The sequence below is a fragment of the Leucoraja erinacea genome, chromosome 9 (assembly GCF_028641065.1).
Source record: "Leucoraja erinacea ecotype New England chromosome 9, Leri_hhj_1, whole genome shotgun sequence".
NCBI classification, from domain to species: Eukaryota; Metazoa; Chordata; class Chondrichthyes; order Rajiformes; family Rajidae; genus Leucoraja; species Leucoraja erinaceus.
Window position 1 is genome coordinate 50,310,854 of NC_073385.1, and position 11,827 is coordinate 50,322,680.

General features: G+C 41.5%; 1 protein-coding gene across 1 annotated transcript; it reads left to right on the plus strand.

Annotated features, from left to right (window-relative positions):
• The first annotated feature begins 566 nt into the window (after window positions 1-566).
• Window positions 567-7,271, plus strand: LOC129700361 (glutathione peroxidase 2-like). The gene is made up of 2 exons (XM_055640781.1): window positions 567-997; window positions 5,894-7,271. The coding sequence occupies exons 1-2, from the start codon at window positions 776-778 to the stop codon at window positions 6,242-6,244; spliced, it is 573 nt and encodes a 190-aa protein (XP_055496756.1). The 5' UTR covers window positions 567-775; the 3' UTR covers window positions 6,245-7,271.
• The last annotated feature ends 4,556 nt before the right edge of the window (window positions 7,272-11,827 follow it).

Here is an 11,827-nt window from a genome sequence, read left to right on the forward strand (position 1 = left end):
ACCCGATGTTTTGCCTATTTCTCCCACATACCCCATCACCCTGCTACTTACTCCTACTTCCTACACTCATTTCACATCTCATAGTCCCCCATTTCTCCCTGGTCCCACCTCGTTCCTCTCTATCCTATCCACTTTCTCCCACAAACCTCCCTCCAGCTTTACATTTTACACCTCCCATCGGACACCATTTAGTTTCCTTTTCACCTCTTGTCTTCGCCACTTACACCACCTGTCTGCAAAACAGTCTGAGGAAGGGTCACGGTCCAGAAAAGGCGCCTGTCCATTTCTCTCCACAGACGCTGCTGACCAGCTGAGTTCCTCCAGCACTTCATGTTTTCAGCATTCAAGATCCCAGCATCTGCAGCTTCTGGTGTTCGCAGAAGTTAGTCAATTAAAAAAAAGAGAAATGACATATTCTACTCTGTCTATATATACCTTGGTGTTCGTCATTACACCGTTGTCCAAAATAAATTGGAATTATTAGGTTTTCTCAAAGAAAATCTTCCCCACCCACTCCACACAAACTGTAATCAAGATTATTCATTTTAACAGATGGGTGGAATCGTCTGCAATCCACCCTCTGCTCATGCGAGGTTTGGATAATTGCCAAGTTACAGAGGGAGCAGTGTCTGTTTCCTGCTTTTGAACAGGATTGAGTGCTCGGGAGTTATTTAGTGCAAAGTCATCGCAGCGTTTGCAGAATCCTTTGTTGCTGACGTTTAGCAGTGGGTGCGATCGCTGCGAGGATCACGCAAGCCCCAGTTTGCCGCGCACTATGGCTAAGGCAGTCAAGTCTTTCTACGACCTCACAGCCGTCACCCTGGACGGCGACAAAGTGGACTTCAATGTCTACAGAGGCAGAGTGGTGTTGATCGAGAACGTCGCTTCTCTCTGAGGCACGACCACGAGGGATTACACCCAACTCAACGAGTTGCAGACGCGATACTCGCATCGCTTCGTTGTACTGGGCTTCCCTTGTAACCAGTTCGGCTTCCAGGTGAGTGGAGACTCTCGGCCGGCCGCCACTGATGCCTTTCAAGACATCTTCGGTTTTGGAGTCTCAGTCAGACAGCGTGGAAACAGGCCCTGCGACTTGATTTCCCAACGCCCACCAACATGCTCTAGCCTGGTACACCAGCCTGCGTCTGGCCCATATCCCTCTAAACCTGGCCCCTCCATGTTCCTGTCTAAATGTTTCTTAAACGGTGCGATAGTAGTTTAGACGTTGCGATAGTTTTACCCAAAGGGCGATAGGATCTTTGGTTTTACCGTCTTTTAATCCCAGAAACTCGATTTGTCGTGAAGACTTCGGAAACTGGTGTAAATCGGGAGAGGGGAGGTGACTAAGTCAGTGCAATCAAAGCGCAATCAAAAACAGTTTTCAAAGCGTGAAATGAAACTGGTTAATTTCCGATTAGCAGTCTGAGTTAATTTCCCGAACCGTCGCGTATCCGTGTTCACCAGGGCTGTTGCCTGATCCGTTGAGTTACACCAGCATTTTGTAAACCAGCATCAGCAGTTTATATTCGCTACGGTAGAACATTTTATGTTGGGGGCAACTAGACGACGGGAGCCATGTCTCTGAGATTAAATCCTTAACCCTGTAGGATCTAACCCGTCAAAATCAATTTAATCAAAATCAAAATGAATTATTTTTTCGAACATCTTTTTTTTAACCAACTTTAGTTATAAACCTTTATTAGCCTCTATCTGGAGAACGGTTTCCGAAGTATACTTCCGCTTATCTAACATGCCCATCAAGTCTGCACACAACCTCAGAAACTATCGTCTGTCCTGATCCGAAACGTCTCCTAATCATTCTCTCCACATATGCTGCCTGACAACTGAGTTACACCAGAACTTTGTTTACTCAAAACTATAGTAACTCAGCGGGATCTCTGGAGAGAAGGAATTGGCGTCATTTCCCTTTATTAAGATTTTAAAACCAGCATTAAATTAGACTTTTTTATTTCTTCAGATGCAACATGATCTACTTAGATTTTCCAGCATTTCCTGTTTTTATTCCATTAGTCTCCTTTTTGGATTGTTTCCTAATACAGACATTTTAATGATCGGTTAACATGAAACACATGTCTCTCGATCACCACTGCTGACTGCTATTGGCTTTTCACATTTGGAAAGTAATTTTCTTCGTCCAGTGTTTCACAGGTACTCTGCCTATGAAATGAGTTCCATTTTTGATGAGAATTAACATTTGTTCTGTGTTTTTTTTTATAGGGTGATTTCACCAAAGGTCAAATGAGCGTAGATCCCCCCTCACGTGACCGAAAATTCTGACTGGAGGACATCTCTCAGTTTGGTACATGTAAGTGAATGGGGAAACACGCACTTTCCCACCCGTTAAAAACATGGAAAACGGCCGATTTTTGAGCTGAAATTTTCTGTGCTAGTCGGGGTGACCCTGAAGCACAGCGACCTAAATTTTCAGGCAAAACAAAAGATAGAAAGTGAGGTAATTACAAGAGGGAACTGAAGGTAGAAAGCCGTGGAAATGAACAGCTGACAATTGCCGTGGTGATTTTAAGATCCAAAATATCGGGAATTATCGCATTTGCTCGCTGAATTTCATCAAAACTAAGTTAATAATGCCTTAGTTTTGATGAAATTCAGCGAGCAAATGCGATAATTCCCGATATTTTGGATCTTAAAATCACCACGGCAATTGTCAGCTGTTCATTTCCACGGCTTTCTACCTTCAGTTCCCTCTTGTAATTACCTCACTTTCTATCTTTTGTTTTGCCTGAAAATTTAGGTCGCTGTGCTTCAGGGTCACCCCGACTAGCACAGAAAATTTCAGCTCAAAAATCAGCCGTTTTCCATGTTTTTAACGGGTGGGAAAGTGCGTGTTTCCCCATTCACTTACATGTACCAAACTGAGAGATGTCCTCCAGTCAGAATTTTCGGTCACGTGAGGGGGGATCTACGCTCATTTGACCTTTGGTGAAATCACCCTATAGAGTAACTTTGTAGTAATTGAGAAACGATATTATGGATCTCTAATGTTCTTCTCCCACATGGTAATTTGCCAGCGTCAGAGAAAAATCATGACGTAAAAGATAATAACCAGGAACTGGGATGTTGGTCGATACAAAAGAGACACAAAATGTTGGAGTAACTCAGAGGGTCAGGTAGCATCTGATGTTTCAGGTTGGGACCCTTATTCGGACTGATTGCGGGGGGGACTGGAAGAGAGAAAAGGGGGTCGGACAATCCTCCGACATTACTGTCACCTCCAACGTGATCTCACCACTAGTCACATCGTCCCATGTCCACCTCTTTCTGCCTTCCGCAGAGACCACTCCTTCCTCAACTCCTTGGTCCACTCATCTCTTCCCACCCAAATCAACCCCTCTCAAGGCACTTTCCCCTACAACCACAGGAGATATGACACCTGTCCGTATACCTCCTCCCTTAACTCCATCCAGGGACGCCAGCAGTCCTTTCCAGGTGATACAGAAGTTTACATGCACCTCTGCTAACTTCATCTACAGCATTTGGTGTTTCCGATGTGAGTTCCTGTACAGTAGTGAGACCAAGCATAGATTCGGCAACTGCTCAGTCCACCAGGGGCTACTGGATCTCCTAGTTGCTAACCATTTTAACTCCCATTCCCATTCCCATACTGACCTTTCAGTCTAGGCCTCTTCCATTGCCAAAGAGTGACCACACACAAACTGGAGGAAGAGCACCTCACAATCCTCTTGGTTAGCATACAACCTAACTGTATGTACTGAATCCTCCAATTTTAGGTAACACATCCCCTTTTCTCTCTCTCCCCCCTCCCCTCCCCACCCTCACAATACTCCCCTTCCCTTACTTATTTCCCTATCCCTCTCCCTTCCCCTGAAACCTGACTGACCATGCATGCACTAGTTTCTTCCCTTCCCCACACCCCTTCCACCAAAAGTTGTTCAACTTGCTCAACCGTTTCTCAACCGCATTTCTTTTGGCTCACACCTGCTTCTGGTCTTTGTCCAGCAATCTGCCTATCAGGGTAAACCTCTCCCCAAAATGAGGTAATCTACAGCTGGCTATGATTTGTTCGGCTCTCTTCCATTTTTTATTTTTTGTTGCATCGTTCGCACATTGAACATAGAACAGTACAGTGTAGACATACCCCCAATTTCGGAGTAGAACATAATGCACTGACTACACCGCGCAACACGGACTTCCATCTGTATATATGTATATATGTATTGTAGCGCCGCAGAATTTGTGCACCTATTTCCCCCCCCCCCCCCCATCTCCCTTCTGTTTTTTGTTTTTTCTGTTTCTTTTTTTTTGTGCTAAATTGTATGTATGCACTGAGTACGAGCAGCTTTCAGTTTCACTGTACATGTATAGTGACAATAAATGGCATATCTATCTATGCTAAGTTAAACAAGTTAAATCATGATATCCTGTGTGAGCTTTGAAGTCAGAAGATGAAGATGACAGCATAGAGTCCAGACAGTTTGTGTAAAAAGATTTTGTTTGGTTTGAAGATGAAGACTTCCATTACTAAAATTAATCTGGTGTCTGGCAGAGGATCCTTAGCAACCCGCCCCTCCCCACCTTAAAATAAAGTGTACACTTTTAGAGATAAAATTAGTTAAATATGGGTGGATATGCAATAGGATATTTTACGCTTCAAAGTTTTCCGTTTATCAATTATTCATTAAAGCTGCTGGAAGTTTTCTTTCCATGTCAGGTGCTAGCTGATGTCTGTAACCCAAGACTTAAACTTCTATATCCAAAAAAGAGCATGTATTTATCATTAACTTGTACCGGAAATATTTTCTTCCAATGACTTCTCATGAGCCATTGAACAATTATGTTAAAAAATATATAACCAATTTTATTTTTATTGCACTTTATGGCGATTTAGTGTAAGAATTGTTTGCAATCTGAAATGGCTCAACATTTTTCAAATAATTATTGTTGCATTTTTCAGCAGAGGAACTTTTTGGCAAAAAGAACATCAAGGTCAATTGCCTCTTTTTTTCCTTCTTGCATCTGAAGATACCCCTTTTACTCCCCCGTAAAGCACCCTGGCATGTTTTCCAGTATTGAAGGTGCTTTATAATTTAATGTTCTTGCTGATATTAATCAATTGAAATTCTAGAAATAAAACATTGTAAAATGTGGAAAGTGTATTGGAAATGGAAATGTGGTCAGCATGTCATGTATATGGGGAGGAACATGCCTGCAGGCTTCTTGTGCTTCAAGTCTGTAACTTGACAAGCCTGTTATAGTACAAAAACAGAGAACTGCAGATGCTGGTTAATACACAAAAGGAAAAAGTGCTGGAGTAACTTAGCAACTCAGGCAGCATCACTGGAGAATATGGAAAGGTGACGTTTTGGGTCAAGTCCCTTCTTCAAACTGATTTGGGGAGGGGGGGAAGAGACCTGGAAAAGAGTAGAGGCAGGACAAAGTGGTAGCTGATCGGTTGACAGGCAGATGATTGGAACAAAGGCTATAAATAAGCAATAGGTGTGTGGCAGGATTGAAGAGTTAAGAATTGTGAAGCCAGGGGGATGAAAGTAGCAGGAGGAGGGAGTGTGGAGGGGAGAAATAGATGGGAGTGTAAGGGGGGGGGGGGGGGGATTAAGAGATTTGGGAAAGAGAGGGGTGGGATGCCTCTAACTAACTCTCCCCTATCTCCCCCACACCCTCCTCCGTCCTGACCCCCCCCCACCTTCCCTCCCCCGTGCCCCACCTAGACACCCAAATCGGAGTTCATTAAATTTTAACCTTTTCGTCTTGTTTGTTACTTGAGGAAGCTTAACCTGGACTGATCTCCATGTGGTTTCATTGCAGTAATCCAACACGAATTTCCAGTTTGCTTTCATGGAGCACTTTCACCATTGTTTTTAAAACTTCTTTTTAGGAGAACTGTCAGAATGTGGAGATACTTAACAGTCTGAAGTATGTGCGACCCGGAGGTGGCTATCAGCCCAACTTCACCATGTTCCAGAAGTGCGATGTTAATGGTGCGGGCACGCATCCCGTCTTTGCGTACCTGAAGGAGAAGCTGCCTGTTCCTGCCGATGATCCCACTTCCTTGATGAAAGATCCCAAATACATCATATGGAGCCCTGTCTGCCGCACGGACATCTCTTGGAATTTCGAGAAGTTCCTCATTGGACCAGACGGAGAACCTTTCAAACGCTACAGTAAATCATTTGAAACCATCCAGATTGAAGCCGACATCCAAAGATTACTTAAAGTAACCAAGTAAAGTTGTAGGGAACCCAAATTATCACATTGCTACACTTTTACCACCGATGAGAAATCTGCATAATCTTCCAGTGGGCTTGATTTACACAAACCCTAAATAAAATTCAATTTCATCTTTTTTACACTTTAACATTTGGAAAACTGCACTTGTATCAATGTGATAAATCCATTCCCAGAGCAGTTTTTGCAAACTTTCTCTTGCCTTTCTGCTATAATGGTTATTACAGACTGATTTACCTTGTCTTCCACTCCTTTTGAAATGCTCATTCAAAGCAAAACTTTGCTGATGAATTTGATCAGTGCTGCATGTTGTAATTCTTTCTATCAAGTTGATTATTAGATATTTTTGTAATACTTGGACATTCTTGTAATACTACCTCGCTCCTTTCTGCCTTTCATCTGGAAATTCCAAAAACTATTTATCTGCCTTAAGAGTCAATATAATCTGGGATTTAGTCTTTTGTGCATTCATTAATGATTCCAGTACCAAAGATTTGGTGCATTAAGGCACTAAAATTAAATTAGAACCATGAATATATTCCACTACTGATTAGAAACATAGAAAATAGTTGCAGGAGTAGGCCATTCGAGCCTGCACCGCCATTCAATATGATCATGGCTGATCATCCAACTCAGTATCCTGTACCTGCCTTTTCTCCATATCCCCTGATCCCTTTAGCCACAAAGGCCACATCTAATTCCCTCTTAAATATAGCCAATGAACTGGCAACCACGGTGGCATTTTTAAACTGTTCTCCAAAATAAATTCCTATGTTTTTTGTCGAATTTATAGATGGTTTTGGGATATCAGGATACAGTCATACTTTCTTTGAAGTTCTATGAAACAGTTCTTCCTATCTTCAGAACTTTACAGAATGAAGGTACACTCCTAAACCCAATCTGGAGGATACCAGATAATACAGAAAGTTGCTGAATTTGTGGGATGTAACTGTTTGTGACTTCTTGGAATTGTGTGGTATTTGTATATCAATATAAATGAGCAATAAAACAATTGCCTTAAAACAAAATGTATGTTCTGTGTTTTTAATACACGTTTTGAATCAATGAGGAAGCCAATTAAAGGAATTTAGTGACCTGATTTGTTTTTACCAATCGCCAATAGTTTTGTGGACACAATTATTTTTAATTCCACGTTATTAATCATGTTTAATTTCCCCAATTACCAAGGTTGGATTTGGATGAATTTCACCAGGCTGCTGAATTATTGATGAAAACTATCATCCCAAATGTGGAGTACCCCCAAGATCAGTGCTGAAAATGCACAATCTATAAACAGCCTGTTGAACAGTCATCTCTGCATTGAGGACTTTGCATAATACCCGGTCACTACACCCCATGTGACTAGCTCTGAAGCCTTAGTATTTTATCTCAATGATTTTTCTTGTTTCAGTTTCGTGCAGCTGATGATTTTGGAAGGGTGCCCCCTCCATTATATACAGCAGGCATCTTAAGACACCAGGGATGGAAATACCAACAATGCTGTGTCCACAAAATACTCCTAATTCACTGGAAGGCTGTGAGTCCCCGACTAATATCATGTGATTGAAGCCCCAATTATACTCAATTGATATGTGTTTGTCAGGCTAAATAATTCTCACACCAGACATTCTATTTAAAGCTCTGACATGGAAGGAGACTATGAAGCAAACAGGAGTAATTTTAAGGATGAGCTCAAAGCCTCCTTGAGGAAGTACAGCAACCCCACTGATTCCTGGACACCTCATGACCTATGGCTGTTCAAAATGGAGAAGGAACATTAAGGATTGCATTAGGAATAATGGGACCACACATCAGGAGCAGTCAGAGGGCCTGCAGAAAGAGCACATCACCTCACAAACTACCCACCATCAGCCACCAATTTTTTTCTCATCTGCGTTTCTCACCATAGCCTTATTGGCCACCTCAGAACCTACCAAACCAGAGTGGAAGTCATCGTAGATTTTGAGGGAATGCCGAGGAACGATGAGGGTTACAAAGCAACGGTCTTAGTTGCCTTATGAATGTGCTCATGATAATAAAAATAATTTATTTGGTTGCTTAATATACCTCTCTGAAAATAATAATATAAAATATCCAATCAGGTGCAGTGGTCTGGATAAATTTGGGAATAATACATAACACTGTTATTGAATTCCATTCACTTTGTTGGAGTGTGTTCAGATTATGTTTAAAAGAGAAGAACATTACAGATGAATGCTACATCCCCAAGACAAAAGTCTGAAAATAAACTGCAGAAAGAACAGTGCAAACATTATACCCTTTCATTATTCATGGATTCAGTATTCAGGTAAAATATACAGATGACATGTAGAAACAAAGAACTGCAGATGCTGGTTTATGCCAAAGACACAAAGTGCTGGTGTAATAGCGGGTCAGCAGCATCTCTGGAGGAAAAGGATGAGTGGTGTTTCGGGTCGAGACCCTTCTAGTCTGTATCTTTAGTGATATTGCATTGAAGGAAGCCATTTGGCTTTCCTTTGCTTACCAACTGAGAAATAACTTATGATTAGTGATTCCAATCTCCAGTTCTCTGCTCTTAGGTCAGCAGGTCACGGTATACCGAGTGTTCAGTCATAGATTCTTCAATTGGTATGAGGATTTCTATTATTTTCATCCTTTCATGCAGTGAGTGGATGGTTAGTGCGGAATCAGTGGGCCAAAGGACCTGTTTTCATGCTGTAGTTCGCTATGACTCAAATTACAGACCTCTGCTTTATGAGTTTTTTTCTCATTAACTACTCTCTAGTCCATCTACCTACTTCTTTAATTCTATGCATAGACATTAACGATCTGTCTGTCAAAATATAAAGATCCGTATTCATTCTTTGCAGGTATTCATAAGTTTACAGAACACAAGACATAGGAGTAGATATAGGTCATTCATCTACTCCATTATTCAATCATGGCTGCTTTATTTCTCTCAACCCCATTTCCATGCCTTATCCCTGCAATCGTTGCCACCCTTCCTAATCAAGAGCCTGATAATCTTCACCTTAAAAATGCCCAATGTCTTGGCCTCCGCATCCGTCTGTGGCATTGAACGCGTAAACCTTGATAGCATTCATAAACCATCATTAAACCTCAAACTGTTCTTCATTGAAAATAAAACAACAAAGCAAGTCTCCCAAGTAAAAATTGATAGACGGACAACATCTGTCCATAAAATATAGTTTAATCATAAAATATATGTTTATACAAATGGGCTCTGGTGTTGCCTTTATTCATTCTTCCAAACATTTTACATTTACATGCAATATTTACATTATGTCAACATGGCATCAATATTTAATTGCCAAACATTCCATCGGCTATTACACAGGACTCTGCCCCTCAGTGCCCAATGGTTTGGGAAAACCCTCAACTGCAGTCTTCGCCCACTGAAGCACAGCCACAACTTTGCTCCGTACTCAAGCGTGGCAAAGTCAGGCTTTTGTACAGTTCCAGCATGACTTTCTTCTTTTTGTATGCTTCTGCCAACAATGATGAGGATCCCATATCCTGCCCCAACCAGCCTTTCTACCTACAAGGATCTGTGAGTTTGTAACCAAAGATTTCTGTGCCTTTTCATCTTATAATTGCCTATCATTTGTCCTGCGTTCTCTTGTCTCGTTTTTCGTCCCCATACACTACTTAATATGAGTTATGTCATGTTTACACTTATCTAACCAGTCTATTAATATATAGCCCTTTTTTCCTCAACAGAAACTATGGTGATCATTTTGGCTTCACCTTCAGACTTTTAAATAAATGTTCCCTACATTTAAGATTATATCATTAAAATACACAACAAAAACCAAGTGTTCCATCAAGCAGTAATGCAGTCCCATTACATTACATAGAGGGAGTACAGAGAAGGTTCACCAGACTGACTCCTGGGATGTCAGGACTTTCATATGAAGAAAGACTGGATAGACTCGGTTTGTACTCGCTGGAGTTTAGAAGATTGAGGGGGGATCTTATAGAAACTTACAAAATTCTTAAGGGGTTTTACAGGCTAGATGCAGGAAGATTGTTCCCGATGTTGGGGAAGTCCAGAACAAGGGGTCACAGTTTAAGGATAAGGGGGAAATCTTTTAGGACCGAGATGAGGAAAACATTTTTCACACAGAGAGTGATGAATCTCTGGAATTCTCTGCCACAGAAGGTAGTTGAGGCCAGTTCATTGGCTATATTTAAGAGGGAGTTATATGTGGCCCTTGTGGCTAAAGGGATCAAGGGGTATGGAGAGAAGGCAGGTACAGGATACCGAGTTGGATGATCAGCCATGATCATATTGAATGGCAGTGCAGGCTCGAAGGGCCGAATGGCCTACTCCTGCACCTATTTTCTATGTTTCTATGTAGCCTTCCAGATACTAAAACACCCCTCTGCCTCTTGCCACTATGCCAGTTCTGGCTCCAACCTGCCATTTCCCCTTGTATCTATGATTTGCAAATGCTTCCAGTTTTGGGGTAATTCATGCCATTATACCTGAGGCTGTCATCAGTCACTCAAGGAGGGTCAAGGAAACTATTGCTCCTTCAATATGCACTAACAGCATGCAGCTATTTCTCACTGGTATATCAAATATATATTTTTAAAAGCTAAAAAATAGTCACTTAGCAACAAAAGACACAAAATGCTGGAGTCAGTCAGCAGTTCAGGCAGCATCCCTGGAAAACATTGGTAGGATGACATTTCAGGCCATTCTTCAGACTGATTGTGTATTTCAGTGATTTAATCTTAAATATGAGCAACATGTTTAAAAATCAAGATGATGCCAAAATTATCTTTGTGGTTTCTGTTGTGGGAAAAAGGCTGTGCAATGTAGTGTGATATTAATAGACCCACTCTTAGTAAATTGGGAGAGGCAAGTAACTGAAGTAAAAGAGGGGACAGCGACCACTATTGGCATTAAAATAGTTATGGATAAGCACATGGCTGGTCCACAACTTCTGAATTGGGGCAAGGACAACCTTGGTTTTAGACAGGGACTTGCACACTTTGATTGGAGTAAGTTGTTTGCAGGCAAATGGACATTCAGAAAGTGGGATAGTTTTAAAAGTATGATGGCGAGAATTCAAAGTATGCATGTTTCCGTTATACTGAAGGGCAAGGCAGATGGGAGTACGGAAACTTGGATGATGAGAGAAATTGAGGCTCTGGTCAGGAAAACAAAAAAGGAGGCAAGCACGAGGTGTAGGCAGCTGAGATCAAATACATCCCTGAATTATTTTAGTGGTTTGAGGAGCATTCTTAAGAAGGAATTCAAGAGGGTGGGGGAGAGAGGAAGCTATAGCTCCGGCAGATAAGATTAAGAAGAATCCAAAGGTATTTTGTGCACATTAAATTAAAGGAAAGTGGGTAACTTGTATGCAATATTTCTTAATCCTCGACTTTGCACATGCTTGCAGCTGGCAATTTCAACTTCCTGATCTAGAATGAACACCCAAACCACAGGATTTTTTTCATGAAGTGGTGGATAATCGGAATGTGATCCGGACACTTTCCTGATCCAATGAATTTAAATCAAACTGGGAATGTATATATTTAAGAGATGCCAGTGGTTTATTCACTGTGCATT